The 27,222-nt window shown below is 39.8% G+C and overlaps 1 protein-coding gene across 15 annotated transcripts in view; it reads left to right on the forward strand.

Annotated features, from left to right (window-relative positions):
- Nucleotides 1-27,222, forward strand: part of lrba (LPS responsive beige-like anchor protein) — a 239,889-nt gene that overhangs the window by 32,277 nt on the left and 180,390 nt on the right. For 10 of the 15 annotated variants that reach the window (XM_037765352.1, XM_037765349.1, XM_037765351.1 and 7 more), the window contains exons 2-22: nucleotides 1,104-1,335; nucleotides 3,551-3,651; nucleotides 5,401-5,496; nucleotides 7,515-7,636; nucleotides 8,947-9,073; nucleotides 9,798-9,917; nucleotides 12,090-12,236; nucleotides 13,573-13,770; nucleotides 15,687-15,820; nucleotides 16,484-16,592; nucleotides 16,986-17,138; nucleotides 18,754-18,922; nucleotides 19,026-19,046; nucleotides 19,238-19,317; nucleotides 19,902-19,964; nucleotides 20,580-20,677; nucleotides 20,992-21,084; nucleotides 22,469-22,577; nucleotides 22,918-22,999; nucleotides 26,267-26,390; nucleotides 26,495-26,687. In XM_037765352.1, the coding sequence (XP_037621280.1) occupies nucleotides 1,104-1,335; nucleotides 3,551-3,651; nucleotides 5,401-5,496; nucleotides 7,515-7,636; nucleotides 8,947-9,073; nucleotides 9,798-9,917; nucleotides 12,090-12,236; nucleotides 13,573-13,770; nucleotides 15,687-15,820; nucleotides 16,484-16,592; nucleotides 16,986-17,138; nucleotides 18,754-18,922; nucleotides 19,026-19,046; nucleotides 19,238-19,317; nucleotides 19,902-19,964; nucleotides 20,580-20,677; nucleotides 20,992-21,084; nucleotides 22,469-22,577; nucleotides 22,918-22,999; nucleotides 26,267-26,390; nucleotides 26,495-26,687 (2,571 nt within the window). The remainder of the gene's footprint in view (nucleotides 1-1,103; nucleotides 1,336-3,550; nucleotides 3,652-5,400; nucleotides 5,497-7,514; nucleotides 7,637-8,946; nucleotides 9,074-9,797; nucleotides 9,918-12,089; nucleotides 12,237-13,572; nucleotides 13,771-15,686; nucleotides 15,821-16,483; nucleotides 16,593-16,985; nucleotides 17,139-18,753; nucleotides 18,923-19,025; nucleotides 19,047-19,237; nucleotides 19,318-19,901; nucleotides 19,965-20,579; nucleotides 20,678-20,991; nucleotides 21,085-22,468; nucleotides 22,578-22,917; nucleotides 23,000-26,266; nucleotides 26,391-26,494; nucleotides 26,688-27,222) is intronic. The other 5 variants (XM_037765356.1, XM_037765361.1, XM_037765360.1 and 2 more) reach the window with 1 other exon arrangement.

The following is a 27,222-nucleotide window of genomic DNA, read 5'->3' on the forward strand; positions in this document are numbered from 1 at the left end:
CCAGGCTGTGTCAGTTGCTGTTAGTTTTCCACGGCCTACAGGAACAAAAGACCTCTAAATACACTTCTCACTGTTTGTGTCTGTCTGCATGTCTCAGTTAGTTTCACTGATGTGGCTTCTTGTTTGATATTTTTCCGCTCTGGGTTTATCAGGGAGGCTAGCTGTAAACAGTTGAATCTGCTGTCAGACAAACAGACATACAAATAGACTGACAGAGACCTGTGTTTCTCCTCTGACCTTTAATCCACTTGGCTAGCTAGCAGCTCTGATGCATGATTAATCATTTGTTTAGGAGTGTGTGCACACATAGTAATGTGAACACAAATATATATGCCTTTTTTGAAACTCTTTGTTATGTTTTTTTCTGGTGATAAAAGAGAAATTCATTGCAGTTTCTGAGGTTTTTTTTATTGCTTCGTTTTATTTACTCACTATTCATTCACATTTCATCGCATTAGAAAAGCTGTATGGAAACGGCAACATTCGATAAAACTACCTCAATTGCGGAAAACGTTTTTTGCACTCACTTGAGGTGTTTTTTGCCTTTGTCGAAAAAGAGTTGATGCGCTAAATGGATTATGGAAACACCTTTACCAAGTAAATTCTGACGTAGCGAACATTTAACTTGCATGACTGATCGGCTGTTTACGCTGTCAGCATCTTCTTGATTATTCCCATAACGCACGCTTGTCTTAGTCTCCGGACAGCATGAAACATGGCCAATACTAGCTGACATGAGATAACGATTAAAAGAAGACCTCTCTCCATTTTTCTCTCGTAGATGATTAGATGACAGCGCTGACTTGGTTTGTTTCTGGTTCGCAACCTCTACTTCTTCTAAGATCTGTTTACTGACGTATTATAGCCATGCGTAGCCTGTAGCGCCAACTTCTGACCAAACTACGTTGTGACAGAGTTTATTCGCTCCAAACCAGCTGATGGAAACGCGCTTAATTCGCATTTCTTTTTTTTGCGACATTTCAAAAGTTCGCTTAAAATTCGCTTGACAATTGAATGGAAACACGACTAATGACTGACTGAAACACTTTCTCTCTCATCCCTTCTCTCCCTTCCTCACCTCTCTCTTCATATCCCTCCTCCAGCTGGTCGGCGGCCAGTTTGACCTTGAGATGAACTTCATCATCCAAGAACCCGAGAGCATCGTGTGCATGGTGGAGCTGTTGGACAAATGTGAGCCCACCTGTCAGGCCGAGGTCTGGAGCATCTTCACCGCAATCCTCAAGAAGAGTGTCCGCAACCTGCAGGCGTGCACTGATGTGGGGCTCATCCAGCTGGTGCTGCAGCGCATATCCACCACCGACAGCATGATCGCAGGTACTTAAGAAACGGCACCTAGTGTGGGGAAAAGTGTTCTCTTTGTTTTCTTTCCATCTGTTTTCTATTATGTTACCGCAATATAATCAACTCATCTGAAGCCATTTATTGTCTTTTGGTTTCTGCTGAACTGTGCTTGACCGAGACAAGACACTACAAGAGTTTTTTTTGTTGGTGAGCGAGCAAAAAGATGAACTCCATCTTCAGGAATCAATGGAGTATTACAAACAAAGAAACACTTCTTAACTTTCGTATCCACTCTTTTTGTATACAATAACCTTATGGCTTCATCCTCTATTGTTGCATACGCTGTGATGTATTGCAGTGAAAGTGGACGCAATCATCCTGTACGGTCTCCCCAGAGTCTCAGTCTAGTCTGTTGCCCATCTGCAAATTAGTCCGAATTAATCCTACAGTGTTCGGCTCAGTGAACTTTTGCCAGCTAGAACAGTGCTGGCCTAGAGGGTTTGTGCAGCCAAGCAGGGGTGATATAGCCCAACAGTAACTGGGCAGCTGAAAGTAATGGTTATACTGTAGTAATATTCACCACAGTACAAATGCTGTGTCCTATCTTCTCTAAGAATTGTCTCATAGAGCTAATGCACCTTATTTATTGATTGACATTTACAACTTAAAATGCATCTTATATTAAGCTTTAAAGAGATGATACGGTTGTTATGAAGTGGGGTTGTATGAGGTACTTATCCATAGTCAGTGTATTACCTACAGTAGAAGATGGTCGGCACGCCTCCAGTTTGGAGAAACAGACAGGAAGTTACTGCACGGAACTGTACTGCTGTGGACGGGGCTGGCAGCAAAACAGATTTTAGCCACCTAAAAGAAAGACCCACCTAAAAAATCAATATCAGTTTAAGTGTACGCTATATTGTATTTAGAATATTTTCGCGGTGAACCTTGCCGTGAGACAGCTACATAGTTTCCGACGGGGAACTGAAGCTGTTATCTGTACTCTTGCAAAAGCAACAAGACTCCATTGGAAAAAAAAAAAAGTAATTTTATCTTGCAGAACACGGGAGTTGGTGGTCTACCGCTGCATCCATCGGTTACTTTATTTGTGTTATGGTGTGACTTTGGTCAGTTCAGATTCACCAAAGTCACACAATAGCACAAACAAACTAACCGAGCGGTAGACCAAAAACGTTCGTGTTCTGTGATGTAAAATTATGTTGTTTTTTTCAATGGAGTCTGGTGGCTTTGGCGAGAGCAAAGATGGATACAACGGCTTCAGTTCCTTGTCGGAAAGGGCTGTCTGATGGCAAGGTAAAGCGTTGAAAATATTCTAAATATAGTGTACACTTAAACTGATACTCATTGTTTTTTAGGTCGGCCTGTTTTTTAAGTGGCTAAAATATGTTTTGCTGCCGGTCCCGTCCACAGCGGTACATTACTTTGCTTCCGTGTGGTAATTCCTGTCTGCTTATCCAAACTTGGGGCGTGCTGACTGTCATCTAATGTAGGTAATACACGCACTATGGAGTACCTCTTACAACCCCACTTCAAAACACCCAAACTATCCCTTTAAGTTTATTACTGTTTATTTTTAAAGCTGACAGGAAATGGAGAGAAATATGAGGAATGACATGAAACAAAGGTCCTCAGATGTCTTAAACTAGGCCACTAGGCCGCCTCAACTTTTACCTTATTTTTTGTTGCTCTTACAGTAGATTTGAAGACTGTCTCATCCTCTCTTTACATGGGCTGCACTGAAATACTAGTTGTGTAGGACAGAGCTGAACAGTACCAGTACTAAGACTTAACATGGTAAAAGACCTGCCAGACATAAACTGCCACTCATCATCATATTCCGAGGTTTAAACCAAGGGTTGTGTGTGTGTGTGTGTACCCGCTAGTCATAGATGTGTCGTCATACCATTAGTCAGTAATAACTAATGAAAGAGGCTGCACAGTAGCTGGGACTCCCAGAGTGTCCTCTCTATTTAAGTCTCATGTTTTGTTTTTAACTTGGGTCTTGCTCACCTTACTTTTCTTTTAAATATGTCTTAGCTGCTTAGCTTCTCGTAGCTGTGGCTTTACTGTAATATTTAGATGATCAAAATGCCAAGAAAGATTGTAATAATTGTGAGTTTAGCAAGCTACAGTCACTTCGTCTCACCTTTTAGAGTAAATTATTGTCTATCTTTCTGTTTTAACACGCCATGTTTAACCCCTTTCTGTGTGTGTTTGTGTCTTGCAGACCTACTGGTGGACATGTTGGGCGTGCTCGCCAGCTACAGCATCACAGTAAAAGAGCTGAAGCTTTTCTTCAGCAAACTGCAGGGGGAGAAAGGCCAGTGGGTGAGTCAGAGTCATGCCACGGTGATCTGTCTTGGTCGTCTGGGACCAGCATGAGGAATGTGCTAGCAACACTTCAACTGCTGCCATCCCACAGGCCAATGTCCTCGTCACAGAGACTAGATAAATCATGTGAAATCAAACTACTACTACTCTGCAGCGGTCTTGGATCCAGAGCAGCACTATATTATTGTGTTCATGAGGTTACCAAAAAAAGCTCTGAATTTGTGTTAATTTTTCAGACAATATTTAGCATAATGTTAAAAGACGTAGCTGTTGAAGGACATTAGTTTTCTAAAATAGACTGCCTGAGCTGTTGTGTGTGTGTGTGTGCCTTAAGAGAATAGCCACAGTGAACTCAAGATGTACGATATGTGTACAAAAGATAAGTTACTGCATCCAGGCAGGACCAGTGGCACAGAGGGAGAGATAGATGAAGAGAAGGAAAGTAACCCATCGATCACTGACACTAATCAAGTTGTCAAGGAAATAGGGCAAGTTGCTTTTATGCTTCTAAATTTCACCTCATTCTCCCACTTTCAAACAGCTCTCGCCACCGCTCCTCTCCTAATTTTGTTATTTTGTGAACTATCAGGGGAGACAGGCTGGATGGATGGGATGAGTGCAGAACTTTAACTACTCTGGTACTCGACACTATAAACCACAACCTTGTTGAACATCGTAAAATCAGATTTTTATCACTCACACTGATCCAGCTCCAATATCTGAATTCTCTGTGTTAGAGCGACATATTGTGATAAGTGTATTTTGCAGTGCACAATACGTGTACCCAAAACCAGTGAAGTAAATGAAGATACTGTATTCTGAGTGTGCTGCTGAGTAAATCTCTCTGGATGTCAAAGTCTGATGAGTCTTAAGAGGTAAATTTAGAACAAGCAGAACCAAAAGCTGTACTTGCTTTTAATCATTTGTGGCTGCCTGCATAAACAGTAAGTGATTTGATTTTTATTATTATTGTGTCATACAAAAATAATATGCCCAGCCCAAACGGTCTTACAAGACACCATTATTTAGAAAATAAAGAAAAGAAATATGCAGAAACCAGAGTAGCAGCATCAATTATTAATAATACTAAACAAATAAACCATCCTGTCATTTTTTCCAAGAAGTAAACTTATAAGCATTAAAATTAAATTCTGTCATCATCAGTGCACCAAAACATTTCTGGATTTTGAACAGATACTTCATTTAAAACAGGTATTCTTAACTCATCATAGTATGGACAATAAAAAAGAAAAAATTTAATTAATATTCAACTTCACCTAATTCGCATAATTCACACAACCTGTTTCATCCTCCTGGATGTTTTTAAATCTGCCAACTTCAAGGGTCAGAGGAAGGATTACAGTTCTCAACTCTGCAACTAAAGACCTTTGACTCCTTAATAAGTTTGCTAGAACATAAGATTCAGTGTCTTAATTGTGCTTGATTTGAATATATGTTCATAATTTTGGTTTTAACGATATATCTTTCAACCATTTTTCTTGAAATCTAGCAAGTAACTTTCTTCTAATTTGTGTTCATGCTGCATGATAAATTATTAATTTACTATACATATATTGCAATTCAGCTTCCTCAAAAACAGCATGAAGTTCTGTAGCCCATGGAGAAAGTACGTAAGTGTGTAACTAGGATTCATATGCTTTTATGTGCATGGGTGTGTCTGTTTGGACATCAACACTATCTGTTGTCTGAAATTGATCCTTGTGTGTTTTTGTATTCGTTCCTCAGCCTCGTCATGCAGTGAAGCTTCTGTCAGTTCTGAAGTACATGGCTCACAGGAATGGCCCCGACTCATTCTTCAGCTTTCCAGGGAAAAATGCAGCTGTGAGTATACTACGTAATGTTAAACACTGCACCACAGAATGAAAAGGCATCTCCTTTAAGTGTGTTTGCATATAGATGATGAGCTGACTGGTGTGAATTTACTGTTCCATTACATGAGCAGCAAGATTTCCCGCTAGATAAATATAAATATATAATAAAAAAGACTCTATTATAGAGTAATGAGAGGGAGAAAGAGAGGATTTCATATATTACATGATGATCTCTCCTGAATCCTTTTATAGTAAGTGCTTTCCAAGCTGATTTCCTGTGAGCCAGCCATTCACTGACCCATGCAATTTTTCTCTAATTGTTAGCTTTAGATATTTTCTAGTGTGCCATTACAACTCAGACTCTTCTCAAGCCTCAACGGCTATTTTACTCTTGCTGAAATGTTGTATTTACAAATGCATCATGTTGTGGCTGTTGGATATTCAGCTTTGGACTATTCAAATGCCTGCATATTAGTTTATTCAAAACCCTCTGACGTGTTCTTTGTCATTAGTAACATGGAAAATCAGACTTCACACGCAGACTGTGTCTTTTTCTTATCCTTCTGTAGATGCATAATGTGTTCATTTAAGTACAAAACAACCTATATTAGGTTTTGATTGTAGAAGGGCAAATGGCAAAATACCCTTGGTACACTCATTGAACGTAACACAATAAATTACACATAAAAGAATCAGACATTAACAAAGAGTTGCTTCAAGAAAACGCATTTAAATATCAAACATTGTTAATTTGTTTAAATTACAATGTTAAATCACTCTCCAGTGTTAGTGTTCACTGCACTAGTACTTTACAAATGCATTGTTTTGCTCTTGCCTGCATCGTTCATCACAAATATAGAAAGCTGTGCTGTTGTTTTTTCCTTTTCCTGTCGCAGGGTTTGACGTGGCACGGCAGTATGTTTATTCAGGAGGATCCTCTCAGACTTTAATACAGCACAACTACTCTTTGAGCAGTCATTAATGCTAAACATTAATAGTAATCAAAGAGGACCTGCCTTTGTGCTATTTCTCTTTCCTTTAGTGTGTTATATAGTTTTTTATGTGCATGTAAAACGTCTGCAGAGTTACAAAGCCCGAAGTCCACGCCAAAGGGAGTTACTCTGCTCCTGAACTGCCTGAAACACCTGGAGGAAGTCCCGCCTTTTCTTCCGTAACGAGGTCACTAAGTAACACATTTGTATAATACCTGCCTCGCGGCTAGTTTGGCTCGCCCTCAAACGAAGCTAGTTAGAGCGGAGCTGTAGCGGAGTCTGAAGCGTTTTGTTTGGTTAACCAATCACAACAGGGGGCCAAGTGAGCTGAAACAGAGCATTTCAGAAAGAGGTGCTGCAGCACAGCCCCAGGATGAGAAAATCAAATGTTTAGAACTTTAATGCTGGTAAACATGTTCTAGTAGAAACACAAAACACCTGAAAATGAGCATAATATGTCCTCTTTAAGACAAACTGCTAATCTATTTAATGTCTTCAGGATTTATCTGTAGGAGTAAAGAACAAACTGACTATTGTAGCATTAATATTAATGAACTTTTCATTGCATCAAATATGCATTGTACAGGAAGCTGTGTAAATGTGTGCACCACTGAATGTTGCTTTAGTCTATGTCAGGCCCTTTACATACTGTATGTGGGTGCTATCTTCTATATACAACCCTACATTGCCATGGTGACAGTGCTTTTACAGTACATGTAGAAATGTAAAGGTCTGCCATATGGATTGGACTCTGATTTGGTTGATCTGAACTCTATTACTGCTTGTATGTGTTTGTCAGCCAGCGTATTTGAAAAGAGCACATGTGCCTTCATCTTCCTGCTACACACATGCAAACACACACAAAAACCTTATTTAGAGAAATAGTTTTCAAAGTTTTCTCCAGGGGGGCATGTTCTTTTCCCAAATACTTTTTGTTCATTTTACAATGCTCAGTGGTTCCTTTAATTCCACAGCTGGCCAGGACCCACAACTCATTGAAATGTCCTGTTTTCTTCTGTTATTTATTTCCCAACAGGCTATAGCCCTGCCTCCTATAGCAAAATGGCCGTACCAGAATGGGTTCACATTCCACACGTGGCTCCGCATGGATCCTCTCAACAACATCAATGTAGACAAAGACAAGCCTTACCTGTACTGGTAGGTAACAATACCATTCTTTGACCAGGAAACCTTTGTTTGACATTTAAATGTGTAATTTTGTTTGAACATACTGTATATAGAATGCAGAAATGGCTCAAGGAAGTAGCGGACGTTTGTAGTGTAAATAACACAGAGAGGGGAATTGCATGAAATGTACCTTAAAGGGAGATTTGTCAAGTATTGTATCAAGTAACATGGGAGTCGACAAATATGCTGCTTTATGCAAATTTATGTATATATTTATTATGCAAAATCAAAAAACAACACAAAACAATGACAAATATTGTCCAGAAACCCTCACATGTACTGCATTTAGCATAAAAAAAATATACTCAAATCATAACATGGCAAACTGCAGCCCAACAGGCAACAACAGCTGTCAGTGTGTCAGTGTGCTGACTTGACTATGACTTGCCCCAAACTGAATGTGATTATCATAAAGTGGGCATGTCTGTAAAGGGGAGACTCGTGGGTACCCATAGAACCCATTTTCATTCACATATCTTGAGGTAAGAGGTCAAGGGACTCCTTTGAAAATGGCCATGACAGTTTTTCTTTGCCAAAATTTAGCGTAAGTTTGGAGCATTATTTAACCTTCATCGTTTTTCTAGTTTCATATGATGCCAGTATCTTCACTCTAGCTTTAAAACTGAGCCCGCTACAACCTCCGAAAGATTGATTGCGTTAGAAATTAGTGGCGTTAAAACTAATTTGCGTTAACGCGTTATTATCGCGTTAACTTTGACAGCCCTAGTGTGAACATATGTATACATGTCTCCAGTATAACCGAATATATCCCCAAAACATGCTGCAGAAGTGCAGCCTCCTCCAGCCTCACAGATGAAAAACGTCTGTGCCTCTCCCTCCATCTTTCCTGTTTCCTCATCCTTTGCGTCCTCTCTGAGGAGCCGAGGGTTGGCTGATCTTCTTTTGAACCAATAATTAATTTCTGTCAAAAATCTAATTTATACAACAGGGATCTGTTTGGGCTTCTGTGAAAGTGATAACCAAGCTGGATGGCCAACGAGCTGCTTGAGAGAATCTGTAATAAAAGCTCCTCTTCAGCCCCGTGCCCTTTTTAAAAAGAGATTAATTCACTAAATCACACGCAGGGGCCCATCTCGCCGGGACGCGTAGAATGATGGGAAGAGTCTGTGAAGTTGAGAAATGATGTTTGCTATCTTTATCCTTTAGAGACCCATTAAAGTGTTTATATGATATTGGACACTATAACCCATGTTGCCCTTGAATGTCGTCAGCCTCACTAAAGCTGTGTGTTTGTATTTTTCCCTTTAATTCCTTTTCAGTTTCCGCACCAGTAAAGGCATGGGTTACTCTGCACACTTTGTGGGTGGCTGTTTGATAGTGACCTCATTAAAATCCAAGGGGAAAGGATTCCAGCACTGTGTAAAGTACGACTTCAAACCCCAGAAGGTACGAACAACAACAAAAAACGAAGCAGAGTACAGGCACTGGTTTGGTGACCCAGGCCAACCAAATATTCACGCACATGAGAAGACAAATCCTGGAAATGTCTCCGTAGATAGATCACAGATGTCTGCACACACATAATCAATCACATGCACGCACACAGTAAATCTAGACCGTGCTGTAAGAAATAACTGTCACATCTTACCTGACTCTGGGGAGAAGCAAAACTAGAAGGAGGAGGAATGAGGGCGACAGGAGAGAAGGATTATCCAATACTCCCAGTCCCTCCCGGGCACAACACACACTGAAGACCAATGCAGTCAGAGAGATCCTGTTGCCTGTGGACAATTTGAAACATCCTCCTCCTTCCCCTGGGCATGAAGGCACCACCTTACCTCAATAAACCTCACGAGGACCCAGAACTCATTTTAGTTGATTTCTCACTCTATTTTTAATGCCTTGTTTCATGTCCGGGAGAAACCATAACAACCCATTTTTGCTGTGGTAACATCAGTAACCTATTTCACTGGCTGAGGAGGAAACCAGGAATCTAAGTAGGTGGGATCGTAGCTTGAGGGGACATGATGGAAGCAGGCCAATTGAATATGCTAGATGATTCTCACCACATGCTGATTTGTTGATATGTTGTTGTGTGTGATTGATACTCCAGATATACAGTAACAGTTTTCCATTGTTAGAGTCTGCTTCTTCTTTTTTGTTGTTGCAGTGGTACATGGTGACTCTCGTTCACGTCTACAACCGCTGGAAAAACAGTGAAATTAGCTGCTATGTGAACGGGGAACTGGCTTCCTTTGGAGACATCGCCTGGTTTGTCAACACCAGTGACGTAAGTAGTAGCAGTTTGATTTTTGTTTTGCTGTTTGCACATCATCCAGTGGATAATTGGTTAAAGGAATAGTTTGACATTTTGGACTATTAGGCTTATTTGCTTTTATTTCCGAGAGTTTGATGAGAAAGTTGATACCACTCCCATGTCTGTATGGTAAATATTAGGATTCAGCCCGTTAGCTTAGTAGCATAATGAGTGGAAACAGCAGAAGTCGCTGCACCAAGGCAAGAAATAGTATGGCACTTACCCCCCTTAAAATTACAACTTTGTGTTGCTTTTACTCATTCATTATTGTGTTGATTAACCCTAAGATACTCACTTAGGCCCGTTTTAGTCTTTTTTAGGGGAGTACAGGGGGTCTTTAGGGGGAGAAAGCAGGTCAACAGTAGATGTCACATAGAAGTGGTGTACATCATCTGAAAGCTGGGAACCTACAGTAAAGATTGATTTGAGATGCAGCTCAGCACTGTGTCAAGTTGTTTTAGTCATCAATCAGAAATAAACATGATTGAAGTAATTAATTAAAATACATTTTGAAAGTGTATAAGGGTTTAGAAGTTTATGATGGAAGTATATGATTTCCATTCCCGTTCTCTATTATGTCTCATAAGTTGTTGCATTAATTTTTGGGTTGATACTATTTGTTACACAGATTTGATGCTCAATTTAACCATTTTTTACTACTCGAGAATTGATAAAAATGATCAATACTCCCTCCAAAATACCACATTAAGACACCAAGACCTCGAGGAACACCATAGAAAAAGCCAAGCTGTTATTTGGTATCAAAAACTTTTGACATTTTGAGTTTTCTGCAAGAATTTCATTTTTCGGCGATTAGATGGTGAGCACTTCTGTTCTGGAAACTGTTAAAAAAAAAACTTATTGTAAATCTACCTAAGAAAGCCATACAGCCTCTGAATGCCCTAGGTCTCTAGTTTGTAGTTGTAAAGTACAAGTAGTTGTAAGGTATCCATAGAGGTTACCATTTTTAATCATTTTCATTCACATACTGTATCTTGAGGTCAGAGGTCAAGGGACCCCTTTAAAAATGTCCATGCCAGTTTTTCCTTGCTAAAATTTAGCTTAACTTGGAGTGTTGTTGAGGGTGTTAGGGGGTTAACCAAGCACAATTTTACATGTTAATTAGTGAGCGTTAAAGGGGCTAGAAGTCGGATTTTGTTACCTTTGAACAGAGCTAGCTGGTTCCACCTGTTTCCAGGCTTAATGCTAAGCTAAGCTAACTGACTGCTAACCATAGCTTCATGTTTACCATACAGACACAACAGTGGTATCGTTCTTCTCATCTAACACATGGCAAAAAAGTGAATAAGCATATTTCCCAACACCGAACTACTCCTTTATGTTGGCCATTTCTACGAATGAGTGTGTTTTGTGTGTACTTGCAAACCACAAATATTACTGCATAAAACCTCTAGCAAGATTAAATATTTACAATTCCACCTGCTGCTACATCAGGGTTGGGCACGTCGCTGCATGTAATAGATTTTCTGTAAAATATCAATTTCAGAACCAGATATTGCTGCAGGACCACGTACCAAAAACAGAAAAGCAAACTTCGCTCACAGATATATCTAATCTCGGTCTTTGCTTTCAGAGGGCTCGGGGGTGAAACCGTTCTTTTCATCTTTTAGCAGGGATAGCACAGTGGAAAATGAGTACATATACACATGCTGCTCCTCTCACACATCACCATATGAACTCTGTCACAATCACCAGGATTGCTTTCTGTCATGCTGAGTTATGAGATTCTTAAATCAAATTTAGTTAGGAATGAAAACTCCTCCACAGTGTAGTTTAATCCTCTGGATGTGTCACTATGTCCAAAAGCAAATTAGCATCTTGATTGAGATGTGGCCTCATCATTCTCAACACTTCTGCCTCTGCCTCTCTGACCATGACCAGAGGAAGATGGAACATTATCACGTTAGCCACAGTATCCTTATAGTCTGAGGCTGTGTTGCCAATTATAGCAAGTGTTAACAATGAATATGCCTTTTCCCTCTGTTCTTTCTGGCTATTTTTGTTCTTTTTTATCCTTCCTTCCTGTCTTAATTCCTTATTTCCTTCCCTCCACCCTCCCTCCTTTCATCTTTAATTGTTTATTTCTGTGTTTTCTTCCTACCTCCAACATCCTTCCTGCTGCAGACGTTTGACAAGTGTTTCCTGGGATCGTCTGAGACAGCAGATGCCAACCGTGTGTTCTGCGGACAGATGGGGGCCGTTTACCTGTTTGGAGAGGCTCTCAGCGCTGCTCAGATCCTGGCTATCTATCAGCTGGGACCGGGTTACCAGGTTGGAAGCCATAAAACTTGAGATGTCTGTGACATAGAAACATTTAAAAGAGACACATAACAACGTACACAGTCAAATGATGCATTATAATGCAAAGCTGAAATCTGTAATGTTCGGCGGAGCATTCTAAAACGTAGAGAGGATAATTTAAAATGGTTGGATAAGCTTTCCGTTGTCTAATGAGAAATGTTGATCAGCTGTCATGTTACACCTGACTATAAATTACTTGCATTTGATTTACCTGGGTCAGTCCATGATATTCTTCTCTGCAAGAGGAGACAACAAAGTGAGATGACAAAAAAAAAACTTGACAATAGATGCTCTGCCATGTTTGCAGTTGTTTAAGGGCAACAACATCTGGAAAGTCATACATTGCAGCCTTAAGGCCGTTACACGACGGCAGTGTTTTTTTTCTCATGTCAATATATATTTTTTTTAACTGTTGATTTTGTCATGAGTACTTTGACACTTTGAAATGCGATATTACACGCCAAAAAAGTGTGTAATGAGGTTGATTTTCGGAGCTTTCGCACCGTGAATAAAAGCATCAACTATCACGTTGTGCGGAACTGGTTGAGTTACGCCTATATTTTCAAACAACAGCACAAAGGCTCTGTAGTCTGAACCAAGGCAGCAAACTTTATTACTCCTTTCAACCTTGACAAAGGTAGCGCAGACCAGATCCACTCCTTCCGTTCTTTCACAATAAAAGCCCTAGAAATTTGCATTTTCGTGTCGTTTATTCGTCACGCCCCCAGTGTGTAAAGACCTTCAAACTTAAGCATAATATTTTAAACGGACGGTTCCATTTTTTTCTTTTGAACTTTTAGAGCGAGTATATACAAATACACAAAAAAAAGACAACTACACACAGGCCCTCACCCCAACACATACACTAACATGCAATAAACATACAAAACAAAACGAAAAAAGGTTGCCAGAGTAGCAAATGATTGTCCATGCATGCCCAGATATTCTGCTGTATCTCCAGTGCCCATAATCGGTGTGATGGAAACATTGTCACAGTCCAGGGATGTCCAATGATTTTATAAAGTAGTTCAAATGAACTGTTTATTAAACCACTCTCAAGAGGGGCACATAAATCAATAAACAAAGAAAGCTTTTTTGAACAGATAACTTTGTTCGCTGCAACATATTTGCAGCAAAGTTCAGTATTTGGCACTTTACTTTTGTTAGTCTTGACAAAGTTTAGACACTTGTAGCAGAATTTGAAAAAAAGATATTAGTTTGTCTATCCCTTCAATGTGTAATGGCTGTACTTTGCTCTTGTCCACTAAATGTCTTCCACTTCCTCCTTCTACTTCCTTCTCCTCAGGGCACATTCAAGTACAAAGCGGAGAGTGACTTGCTGTTTGCGGAGCATCATAAGACCTTACTGTACGATGGCAAGCTGTCCGCTAGTATCGCCTTCGCCTATAACCCTCGCGCCACAGATGCCCAGCTCTGCCTTGAGTCCTCCCCCAAGGACAACACCTCCATTTTCGTCCACTCACCCCACGCACTCATGCTGCAGGTAATTATGCCTTTTAATGTAACATTTTGCTTGTATAGCCATTGATAGCCCTTGGAGTTGGAGTTGATATATTTAGGATAGTTAAATGTAACCTGAAGTTACCATGCAGACATTAGTGCCAGTGCAAATTCATTCACCACCTGTACGCCTGCTCCTTCCCTCCCACTGTTCCGTATGTACCACTCTTTACTCTTTATTTCCTCCTCCTGCGATAATGAAAGTGGCCCAGTTGACATCTTTTCATTTTAATAGCCTCATTAGGGCGGAGGTGCAAATGTGTTGAGCTCGCCAGATTGCTGCAGCTGCTGAAAAAATGCCACACTGGTGCTTTAACTCTTGAATTAGCCTTCTCTGGAACTGAGCTTTAATTTGGAACTACATACAAGCGGTTGTGCGTTTTTCCTGTTAGAAGTAGCTGGTGAACTTTGTGGAAGTTTTTCCATATGCTGCTTACAAATACACACGCCCCCACACCACATACACACAATACTGTTTCTTCACTCACTTTGAGTTTTCTTTTCTCAAGCACTAAAAGCACTAATTGAGTTTTCTCTCATGCCCTCTCGTCAAAGAAAATGCTTTGTTTCCTTTGTGAGGGAGGCTTTTTGCTGCCACACACAACATATGCTTTCTCCACCACACAAACACACACACAAAGACACACACACACACACACACACACACACACACACAGTGTGAAATATGAATGAATATGTGACCTATATTTTCTGCTTTGCTATGCTATGCTGAAAAATTCCAATCCTATAGAGAGGAAAATGTTTTGCCAAGCCGCTGTTGGTGTCGCAATGTACAACAACACAGACACCAGCTGATGCACCCGACTACTAAAAAAGGGTGCTTTCACAAGCCATAGTCTGTTTGGCTAGTCTGAATCAGAGAGAAATTGATACCTTTGGTTTGTTTTCCATTTAGTCTGGTTCGGTTTCACAGTTAACAAATTAAAGTGGACCAAATAAAAAAAATGTTGCATGTAAAAATTAGTGAATTTATCTTTTTTGTCTTGAGAGCTGCCACTTCTATGCGGGGACTTTGTGGACTTTGATATATCGCTGTCGAAGTTTTTTCACTTTGACTCGGCACTGATCTACTGTGCGCACAAATCCCCTCTCCTGCAGTTTATCTTGAATGACTTTATGAAGGTCACTATTTTTGTGGACTTTATTTAGTATATCCTGTATGTTCTCTTTGGACCAGACGTCAAGCAAACATTAGACTTCTGTAGAAGTCCAGGTCCATCCTCTCCCACTCATGTTAACCTGTCGTTTACCTGTGTCCATCTCAACAAATGCCCACACAGGCAGCATGCGTTTTGGTTCGTTTGGAAATGGTCTGAGACCACCTCTCGCAAGCCATCTCGGAGCGGTTGTTTTGGTCCGCACCAGAGTACGATTACTGTGTTCACAACTGCCCAAATGAACTGCACCAGAGTTTGATTAAAACGGACTAAATGTTGGCTTGTGAAAGCACCACCAGAAAATATAATCAGCTTTTCCTCAATTTCCATGTTTCCAACATGTTTAAGTCACAAGTCAACAAAAAAAACAAAACATTCGGTATTGAAATCTTGAATTGTATTTACCCTCTCAAACACTGAGCATGTCTGCTGGCAATGGCAAAACCATGGTTTAAGTTTAGAGTACTTATTAGTGGTTAAAGATTTAAAAGCTCCATTACAGTTTGTGCCTGTTAGAATAAAAAGCAGACTGTAGTGGTATGATAAAGAATTTGTTTGGTTGGGACTGTGCAACTACTTTCAAATATGTCAACACATGGAGCTAATTTAGAGCAAATACTGTAACTGTGATTATCAGAACAAATATCTGTGTGACCAATATGCAAATATTGGCCCTGTAACATGTTAAATGTGGCCTCATCATGTGTGTTTGTTTCGGCAGGACGTGAAGGCCGTGGTGACTCACTCAGTCCAGAGTGGCATACACTCTATCGGAGGCGTGCAGGTCCTCTTCCCTCTGTTTGCACAGCTGGATTATTGCCAGCCCTCCAGCCACGAGCTGGACACCTCTGTCTGGTAAACGCACATACACACTCACCCACACAGACACACACACACATACACACAAACACAGACACATGTAAAAACACACACTTTAATGATGAAACATGTCATTTTTGTTTATCATTCTCTAAATCAGGATTTTATATTTTGCATTGAACCATTGTGATAGTATGTAACAGGCTAAGTGTAAATATTAAGGCCGGTACTTCGAAGGCTGTAAACTGGTACAATCTGCTGACAGTGTTCAAAGTTGACTATTGCATTACAACCTATAAAAGATAACTCATTTTGATTGTATGCACAAGGAAATTATATTTTTTAAAGAGGTTCTCCAGATCAAGATAGGTCAAAAAGAGACCTACGGGAAGTTTTAAAAAGCAGTTTCAAATGAGGTTTTACATTTGCAACTTTTGACGTACTGCTGAGCCTGAAAGCTGTGAGGCCATCTTGCTTATGAATTTGCAGCGTTGTTGTATGCGCTGCCCTCAAGGTGATGCTAACTAGAATCTGTCCTCCTAACACAATGAGGACACGACACCCTCATTCAATCACATTTCATGTAGGATATGCCCTTCACAGTCGGGGCTTTGTCAGCAGCTTACATAGATTATTGTCACTGTCTAACTCTTGCTCTCTCTCTCTTTGTCACTGTCTGTCTGTCTGTTGGCCTCTTAGCTGCACTTTGCTATCCTTTGTGATGGAGCTCTTGAAGAACTCAGTGGCTATGCAAGAGCAGGTCCTGGCCTGCAAAGGCTTTCTCGTCATTGGCTACTCTTTGGAGAAGGTGAGACAAACACAAATTGGCTCAGCTGGCAAAGAAATACACCAGAGCCATCCTCCTGTACCAGTAGCTGCACGCAATGAACCCAGTGGGCTGCTCTTAATTCCCTTAACGCCACGAACACACTAACACAGGCACACACCAACACCAACACTTAATATGAGACAGACTTTGTTTTCCCTCAGCTGTATTTAGAGGTCACAGCTGGCTTGTGTGCTTGTTAGGCAGAAGAGGAGCTCCTCCTCGTCTTTCTCTGCATCATGTGTCCTTTCCCTCCCCTTTCTGTGTTGTACCTCATTCACCCCTTTCTGCTTTCTCTCTCACTGACACATCACCTTCTCCTTTTCCCCACCTCCTATTGTGGCACTTTCTGTCTCCACCCTGTCTGTTCTCCAGTCTTCCAAGGTGCATGTGACGCGGCCCGTCCTGGACATTGTGCTGGCCTTTTCCAGATACCTTAGCAACTTGCAGAATGGCATCTTGCTGCTCAAGCAGCTGTGTGACCACATTCTGTTCAACCCTGCCATCTGGATCCATGCCCCTGCCAAGGTAACAGGAATACACACACACACATATACACACATACAGGATACATAACAGCACATTCGTATGCATCTGGTTACATTTATAAAGATGGAGGTATACACATGTAGTTAGTAGGGGTGGGAATCACCAGAGGCCCCACAATACGATATTATCACGATACTTAAGTCAAGATACGACCTTGTTGTGATTTTAAACATTTTGTGATATGCTGAGTATTGCGATTTCTCATCTTTTTTCAACTGCAAATTATGCAGTTTGTCAACATCTGTTTTACCTAATAAGATACAGTTTTCACTCTGCTCATCTCAGTTTTCATTCACATATCTCGATGTGAGAGGTCAAGAGTTTTTCCTAACCAAAATTTTGCATTACTTTGGAATGTTATTTAGCGTTCTTCTCGACAAGCTAGCATGACACGATACAACCTCTGAGAGACAGAAAAGAGTCTGGTCCCGCCAGCGGGCTGTCGGATTGTTAAGAGGTTAATTGTTTATATAATAAATAGGGCTGTCAATCGATTAAAATATTGAATCGCGATTAATAGAATGATTGTCCATAGTTAATCTCAAATAATTGCAAATATTTACATCTTTTATCTGTTCAAAATGTACCTTAAAGGGAGATTTGTCAAGTATTTAATACTCTTATTTACATGGGAGTGGGCAAATATGCTTGCTTTATGCAAATGTATGTATATATTTATTATTGGAAATCAATGAACGACACAAAACAATTACAAATATTGTCCAGAATATTGTACCCTCACAGGTACTGCATTTAGCATAAAAAATATGCTCAAACCATAACAAGGCAAACTCAACAGGCAACAACAGCTGTCAGTGTGTCAGTGTGCTGAATTGACAATGACTTGCCCCAAACTGCATGTGATTATCATAAAGTGGACATGTCTGTAAAGGGGAGACTCGTGGGTACCCATAGAACCCATTTTCATTCACGTATCTTGAGATCAGAGGTCAAGGGACCCCTTTGAAAATGGCCATGCTAGTTTTTCCTCGCCAAAATTTAACCCAAGTGTATAGCGTTATTTAGCGTTCTTCCCGAGAAGCTAACATGACATGGTTGGTACTAATGGATTCCCTAGGTTTTTCTAGTTTCATATGATACAGTATCTTCACTAGATTAGCTTAGTTAATTCAATTAGCTTTAAGACTGAGCCTGCTAAAACCTCTGAAAGACATAAGAGCGTCCGGGCCTGCCGGCGAGCCGTGGGATTATTAAGAGGTTAATAGTTTATATATTAAAAGAAAGATACTTGACATTTGTATATCGATACAGTATTGCCACGCAAAATATCGTGATACAATATTGTATAGATTTTTTCCCCAACCCTCATATATAGGACTACGGTTACTACATTGCATATCATCACCCTCTCTTGCTCTGTACGGTCTTGCCCTACATTTTATTTTCAGTGTTTCAGAGTTCAGCTCAGAGTTCAAGGTCTTCCCTCCACCTGTGATTCAGTGACATCTATTTAAATGAGAGTGGCTTGCCTACAACCCTTAGAGGCTCAGAAGCTAGGACAGACTAAAACCAGATTAATCCTTTCAAACTATCAAGCGTGCGTGTGTTTTCATGAGTGCTTCATCTTTTGCAGGTGCAACTGACCCTCTACACTTACCTGGCTACAGAGTTCATCAGCACAGTGAACATCTACAACACCATTCGCAGGGTGGGCACTGTGCTTCAGGTCATGCACACACTGAAATACTACTACTGGGTTACCAGCCCCCAGGACCGCAGTGGAGTCATGCCCAAAGGCATAGGTGAGGATGCACACTCAATGCAAAAATATGCTCTAATGTTATGCTGTAATGGCACACTCCTGATGTATGGTGTTCCCTCTTCTGACTCTCCTTTCAAATATAGGCACGAATCATGCATGTAAAGGTAGATTTCACATGCACACCTATAAACATACACTGCACCAACACTCACACGTTATCACTGCAATTGCTTCAAGTGGTGCAGAACTTTGCTTTTAGAAGAAAAAAATAGATTGATCATGTTATAATTTCCTTCTGTATTACGCTCATTTATCAGCTACAGTACTTTCAACAGCCATTGTTTTGGGTTTTCAGATGGCCCGAGGCCGAACCAGAAGGAGATCCTTTCTTTGCGAGCTTTTCTGCTGTTGTTTGTCAAGCAGCTCATAATGAAGGTACGTTCACGATGCCAACTCGACAGATCTGTTAAACTGTTTCTCCACAAAGAATCACACAAAAGCACCACTTTAAATCTTGTTTTTTACCAGAGATGAGCTCATACGTTTCTTGAAAATAAGTCATTCAGCATGAAAAAAGCATAAAAAACAACTAATCGTCTAAAGAAATCTTAGTCGACTAAGACCAAAGAGGGGGCAACCCTACAACCCACAATTCTATGTAGATGTCAGCTGAGTGATTAAAGCCTTTTTCTTTCATTACATCCACAGAATCTATTGCTGAATAATATAGTGCAGTTAATAATAGTAATAATAATTAATAATGTATGTGAGTACTTGATTTTTTTTATTTACGGAAGGAATTCATTTTTTTAAACTAGAAAGTGTAAAGTACATATTTGCAATCTTGGAAGACCAGATTTTAATTTTCACATGCAAGTTTTTAATGAATGGATGTAAATGTCATATATCTGACCATGCTTTAACAATGTTTTAACTGTCTTATGTTGGGGAGTAAAACACAGTGAAACCTTGTTTGTTTTTACACCAATTGTGAAATTATCTTTGCAATTATATTCTAGGATCACGGCGTGAAGGAAGATGAGCTACAGAGTATCCTCAACTACCTTCTTACCATGCATGAGGTAAGCATGTTGTTCATGCAGCACTGACCACCAGATGGCAACCTAGCACTACTGTACCGTACTTTGTCCTCCCGCCGTCTGACATGCAGAGCAACAGCAAACAATCCCCGTTGCTAATGGCAGCATCACTGTTTCTTGTTATTTTTCCAAGTCTGCCAGTTAGAGGTCCTGACAGAAGTGGTTTTGTTTACAGTGGAGTGATGCATAACAAATGAATCAGTCAGATCAGTCAGGAACGCAGTGAACCTTGTAAGAATAAAGGGTGATTACAACATTGCCTGGAAATACCACCGACATGTAGCAGCCCTTCATTTTATAGAGCACATATTGTAATTCTTTAGTTCAGATGTTTGTGATGTAATCCATTATTTCTACTGTTTTTTTTTTCTACCTTTCCTTCTCCCATTACAGCTGCAACTATTAAACATCACAAGAATAAATAGCAATGAATAATGCACATATATTTGCTTCTGTCTTTTACTGACATGTACGGCCGACTATGAATCCTCATAATTTAAGATATCCCTTTGAAACCTTCGCTAGATGCAGTATGTTTCCCCACTGCTCTATGTTAACACCACAATAACCTCAAGTCCTTTCTTCTCTGTACCACAGGATGACAATCTCATGGATGTACTGCAGTTGTTGGTGGCTCTTATGTCTGAACATCCCGGGTCCATGGTCCAGGCCTTTGACCAGCGCAATGGAATTCGGTAATCATCACTGTTTATATTATCTGCTGATGTAATCATTGTTTTGTATGTTTTTGCAGAAAGTAAAAATGATCAAATTATTTAAAATTTCTGAGCTTCAGTAACTTGTATCATTGTAGTTTTATGCAACACTTTAGATTCTGTTTCTGTTTTTAAATAAAAAAAACAAAACAGTGTTTTTGCCAAGAACATAATACATGCTATTCTGCTAAATCTTAATGGAACGCTACAAGAGTGTAAAGTGTTCATTGTATACTTCAAATAATGCTTTTTAAATTATTTTTTAAATGGAGTTTAATTTGCTTTCTTTACAGTGTGATTTACAAGCTTTTGGCGTCAAAAAGTGAAGGAATAAGAGTGCAGACACTCAAAGTGATGGGCTACTTCCTGAAATACTTGTCACCAAAGTAAGTACAGTTACAAACTAAAATCCCTGCCACTGTATAGCATTGTAGTTTTGAAATTATCAGTTCAGTCTGCATTAGAAATGTAAAATTATATATAAAAGCACACGGTCCTAATTGTATAGTCTTATAGCTATGGTTGAACTACATCTTTTTGTAAACATTGAACACTATATAATACAGTTACATATGCAAGTTGCTTGCTAATGTCATACTTTGTTTCAAGCATACTGAACTTTTAAAGGGGCGGCTGTAGCTCAGTGGGTAGAGCGGGTCGTGTGTATGTATGTATATTTAAGTTTTTTAAGTAATAAAAAGATTAATAACTGAAAGGGAATTAAATTGATACGTGAAATTGCTCAGATGTTGATTGTTATGCTAATTATGCCGTTATATGTAGCTGTTGTAATTTTTAAAAGGCAAAGTCCGATTCTTAATTGTTCCTTATAGTGACAGAGCAGCTGTAAAATGTACAGAAAAATCTCAACTTACCACTGCATTTAAATAATACAATCAAAACGGGTTCAGTTAATGTTAGTTCTCTGTCGAGCTGCAGGCCTCACTGTCACAATAAACTAAAATGAAAAGGTGAATCATCATGCATTTAACCACCCCTTAGATGTGCACATGTCACTTGTGTGCTGTCTTTTTGTCTAATGAGCCATCAAATGTCCGGTGCTGCTCCTTGTTAAAAGCTCTTACTATAACCATGTGCTCCAGATCGCATCTCTCCAAATATCCAGCGTTACTTTGAGTGGTAATTCATGATGAGATTCAGGTCATATTGCAAGTTGTTCATCACTTTATTTTCACTAATAACCACTATATAATTATAGCGTGTGCACCCTATGCTAAGTTAGAGTACTAGAAACAACTCAAGCCAGATCTTGGCAACTGTTTTTTGTTTTTTTAAGCCTTGTGATCCAGATGAAAGGTTGACCGTGAGACTATCTGCAAACAGTCCACAGCTCTTTAGCTGAGCTATAATACTGAAATTGGAGTCGATCCATGATCAGAGATGAAAGCGACGAAGAGTTTTCTGTGAAGAACTGCTCTTGCTTTATTAGTCAGCAGTGATTCTCTTTTTCATTTCCTCCATGTCAAATGTCAGCTGGAGCTCAGCTGATTTATTCTGCTACAGATGTCAACCGCTGCAATAATTTGACTAAGAAACTCCAGATCTTGCTCGTCATTTCTCAAAATGTATGATATATCAAGACATTTTCAATATGATTCGATATTACTTCTGTTGTGCATCGATATCGAGCCAGATTTGTATATCGTGTTCCAGTTTAGAGGAAGCGCTGCATTGCTTTCTGATACAACAGTGATCTGGCAAATACTGATGTTTACTGACTGACCTTTGACCTCCTCATATCCTGATCAGGAGGAAACCCGAGGTCATGCTGAGTAGTGGCCTTTTCTCGCTGCTCACTGAACGCCTGATGCTCCACTCCAGCCAGTTCACCATGACAACCTACAACGTGCTCTTCGAGGTCAGTCCTCTGCATACGTACACACAATGATCTTCATAGACATATTAATAATAACCTCTGTGTTCAACTGCATGATAACATTTATTTTGTTACCTTTTTAACTGACTTTGTTTCTATCTGTTTTTCTTTTATTACTAAACCTGACAATTTAATGAGTCTGTTGAAATAATAAATTGTGTGGCTGACCACCTGCAGAAACTTGACAATTATCCAGCCATATACTGCGTGATGGTGTAACATATACATATCTTTGTGTATCCATAGTGTGGTCTTTGTCTCTGTTATTGTTAACGCCGATGTGGATATTTACGACTTGAATCCCCTCTCTGTCCCCCGGTAGATTCTCACAGAGCAGATCTGCACTCAAGTGATCCATAAACAGCATCCGGACCCCGACTCCACTGTGAAGATTCTCAACCCACGTAAATGCCTCCTCTGCGCCACACTACTCTCTTAAATCATCCCCTGCAGCGTACCCTCTACATACCTATTGCTCCATACTGCACGGGAGGATTATTCCCCGTGGAACCGCGCAGTCGCTATATACAGTCAAACAAATGAACCACATAAATTTTGCAGCCAGAGGGTATTTTCATATAACTGAACCTCGGATGTCATGCATAATCCCAGCACGACAAAAATATGTGACAAATATACACACACATCTGCTGGTTTTATTGGAAGTCGGTATCATGTTTTGTCAGGATTAATTTCAATATAAAGAATGATAAATGTGATGAAATCATGATGGAACTTCGGAGAGTGAAAATGTTATGTTTGTGTGTGCATTTAATGAATTATTTAATTGCATTTAAGTGGATTTAGAGTTTATTGTTTTAATGCATTTGCTTAAATCATTTAATGTTAATACAGAATTTGTATGAACTTTATGGAGTAAATATTTAATGTTGCAGTATTTTGTTATTACTTAAGGGGAGACACCCCAGGCAACAACAATTTTGAGATCTTGGGCTATTTTATTATATTATTTTGCTTCCATAACACGTCCTCTTTCAGACTAGTGGAAAGAAAACATCCAAAATACACATTAGGTGTTTTACTACACTTTGTCTATTTACATCCGTAGATTTCTCCTAAATTCCCCAAAAGTTAGCATTACATAATGCCTCATTTGCACATTTAAACATACAATTTCAAAAAACTTGTAATACAAAAAAATAATTGTCTTAATGTAAGTAATCAACTGGGGAAGTTTCATGGTGATATCTATTAGTTAAAATGTTTTACCCTATACCCCTGGGTGTCTTCCCTTAATTAAAAATATACATATATTTTACCATAAAACTTAGTGTATCATGTCTTTTTTAATAATATGTTATATTATATATTTTGTCATTAAAATTATTTAAAAATTTGTTTTGATCATAACATACAATTAAACGTAGATTTAATAATATAATGTGTGATTTAGAAGAAAATTCTATTTAAATGCACACATACTGTGCATATGTATGTGCGTGTAGTGTCACTATATACTCGCATATATTTTTATATTTTTTTTCCTACCAGTGCATCATTACTAGCAGACAGCGCATGCTCATTTTTCATATGCTGCAGCATAATAAGCTGAAACAGCGACTCCAGGCTTTGATCAGCGCTCCCATCTTATATTTTCAGGCCGTTACTTACCTCCAATTTCACGTCAGCTCACAACATCTTTCATATGTTGAAATGTTAAGTATTCATTTCAGCTAAGAAAAGAAAATATCTCCCCTTTCTCTCTCTCTTTCATACTGGTGCTTCCACACATGCATGCACCTTCTTCGTGCGCACACTTGCAAAAACAGCTTTAATCAGTTTGAAATCCAAGTACTCGGTGTAATCACAACCAAGGTTTACTTCCAACCAGCCTTAATCTGACAAGGTCCTGCTGTAGTCACACGTTGATTATCTTAAGCCTTTGTTGTGTTAAAAACTCTCCTACCCAACCATCCCAGACAGGCGGTGTATATCATAGAAACCTTGTATATGGATTTGTACATGTGAGCACATTCTGTGGAGCACAGAGCGGTGGTCTGTTTCTCCTTTGCCGTGCATTCTCTTGATTTAATCTGCGACAAACTCCCAAAATGGCCCCCTGATTGCAGTCTTTAGTAACGTCAGAGCCAATCAAACAAACCGAGGAAGTACCGTTTCCCTCAAATTAACTCAAGGGAAAGGAACCAAGAGCAAATGGAAAAAAAGAAGGGGAATACGCCATCCCTCCATCCTCATTCCCGGTACATGCTGGGGTAATTTTCTGGCGGTAAAGGTTCAGCGACTCATAATTTGAGTGACTAAGGCGTAGAAACAACACAACCGTCTGCCGGGGCAAGGGGGCATCGGTTAGCGCCAAGGTCTGAAGAGACGAGTGAAATCCAAGACCCGCCGTCTCTCCACTCAAAGTAAATGGACACTGACATTGTCTAGATAATTCATCTAAACAGTCAGTCTCTTTGGTTTAACCCAAGCCAAGCCTTCCAGAAGGGCCTGTGACTCTGGCTCTCCCGTTTGAAACAATATCAAAACCATTACAGTATGATAAAGATCAATGGCCTGGGCTGTTTTTTTTTTATTCCCCTCCGTTCTGTTTTTCTTACCACAGGCACAGATTTTCAGGTGTGTACAGCTGGGAGTTCAGATAGTTTGTGACACAATGATTTGCACATGTTGAGACCAATGTACGATTTAGTTGTTGATTTGTGCAGTTCCTCCTTCTGCGGCCACAAAGCAAGTTTTATTTCACAGCAGAAGCTCAATGTTTCCAAAACAATCCAAACTTTTTTTTATATTATAATCCTTAAAAATACAACCTGCTACAGTATTTCATGTAAAAATGGACAACAAAGACACATTCTGATCAGATTAAGAAGTATTTTGATTAGGGCTTTCAATTAATTCAAATATTTAATCACGATTAATCACGCTTTTTTATCTGTTCAAAATGTACCTTAAAGGGAGATTTGTCAATTATTTAATACTTTTATCAACATGGGAGTGGAAAAATATGCTGCTTTATGCAAATATATGTATATATTTATTATTGGAAATCAATTAACAACACAAAACAATGACACATATTGTCCAGAAACCCTCACAGGTACTGCATTTAGCATAAAACAATATGCTCAAATCATAACATGGCAAACTGAAGCCCAACAGGCAACAACAGCTGTCAGTGTGTCAGTGTGCTGACTTGACTATGACTTGCCCCAAACTGCATGTGATTATCATAAAGTAGGCATGTCTGTAAAGGGGAGACTCGTGGGTACCCATAGAACTCATTTTCATTCACATATCTTGAGGTCAGAGATCAAGGGACCCTTTTGAAAATGGCCATGCCAGTTTTTCCTCGCCAAAATTTAGCACAAGTTTGGAGCGATATTTAGCCCCTTCGCAACAAGCTAGCATGACATGGTTGGTACCAATGGATCCCTTAGGTTTTGTAGTTTCATATGATGCCAGTATCTTCACTGTCGCTTTAAAAATGAGCTTGCTACACCCTAAGAATTACAAGTTGCGTTAATGTGTTAAAGAAATTAGTGCCGTTAAAAGGAATTTACATTAACATGTTATTATTGGGTTAACTTTGACTGCCTCAATTTTGATAGTTTCTTACATTATTTACTTTTTTCTTTTTTTACCTCAGTCCTTAAACATAATGGGTATGTTTCTGTTAATATTTCCAGAAATTCTGAAGGTAATAGCTGCTCTGCTGAAGACGTCTCCCCCATCCCCCGAGAGCATGGAGGTGCGCAAGGTCTTCCTGTCAGACATGATCAAACTGTTCAATAACAGCCGAGAGAACCGCAGGTAAGAATTCACTAGAACTACATCACACACCGGTCCACGCAGTGTTTACATGCCGGTGGGATTCAAATACATATTCCATGTACTTTTTTTTTGTTTTGTTTCAGGAGCCTGCTGCAGTGCTCGGTGTGGCAGGAGTGGATGCTCTCTCTGTGCTACATCAACCCACAGAACAACGAGGAGCAGAAAATCACAGAGATGGTGTACGCCATCTTCCGCATCCTGCTCTACCACGCCATCAAATACGAGTGGGGCGGCTGGCGCGTCTGGGTGGACACCCTGTCCATCACCCACTCCAAGGTCAGAGCGCTCATTATATCCATGCACACACACAGACACACACACACACACAGGTCAGACACTGCTTTGTTTATCTTTCTCTGTGGATCTTCTTCTATCTCCTCATCTGTTTCATTTTTACAGTTTTTTTTCCGTTTCTGTTTCTCTTCATTTAAACTCACACACTCTTTATCTCTCTGTAGTAAACACACACACACTTGCACACACACTTGCACACTTGCACACACACACACACACACACACTCTCACATCTTGCTTCAGTATTGTCAGCCTAAACATTCACCACATTACTGTAACTGTAGCTCTCCTCCTCCTCAGTTTGATTCCAGCCAAACGGACAGCAGCATCCAGCCATCAGCTCGGTCACCCAAATGTTTAGTTTGACATAATGCAGTTCATCAACTAAAAAATTAGAGAGCATTATCGTCTGACCCTCTAACTCGCAGCGTAGGCTAGCACAGTAATTGAACCTGGCCTCTCGGTGCCCATCAGATTACGCTATGGAAGCCATACGGTGATTATAATTTAAAAGCTA

This window comes from Sebastes umbrosus, chromosome 3 (genome assembly GCF_015220745.1).
Source record: "Sebastes umbrosus isolate fSebUmb1 chromosome 3, fSebUmb1.pri, whole genome shotgun sequence".
Classification (NCBI taxonomy): domain Eukaryota; kingdom Metazoa; phylum Chordata; class Actinopteri; order Perciformes; family Sebastidae; genus Sebastes; species Sebastes umbrosus.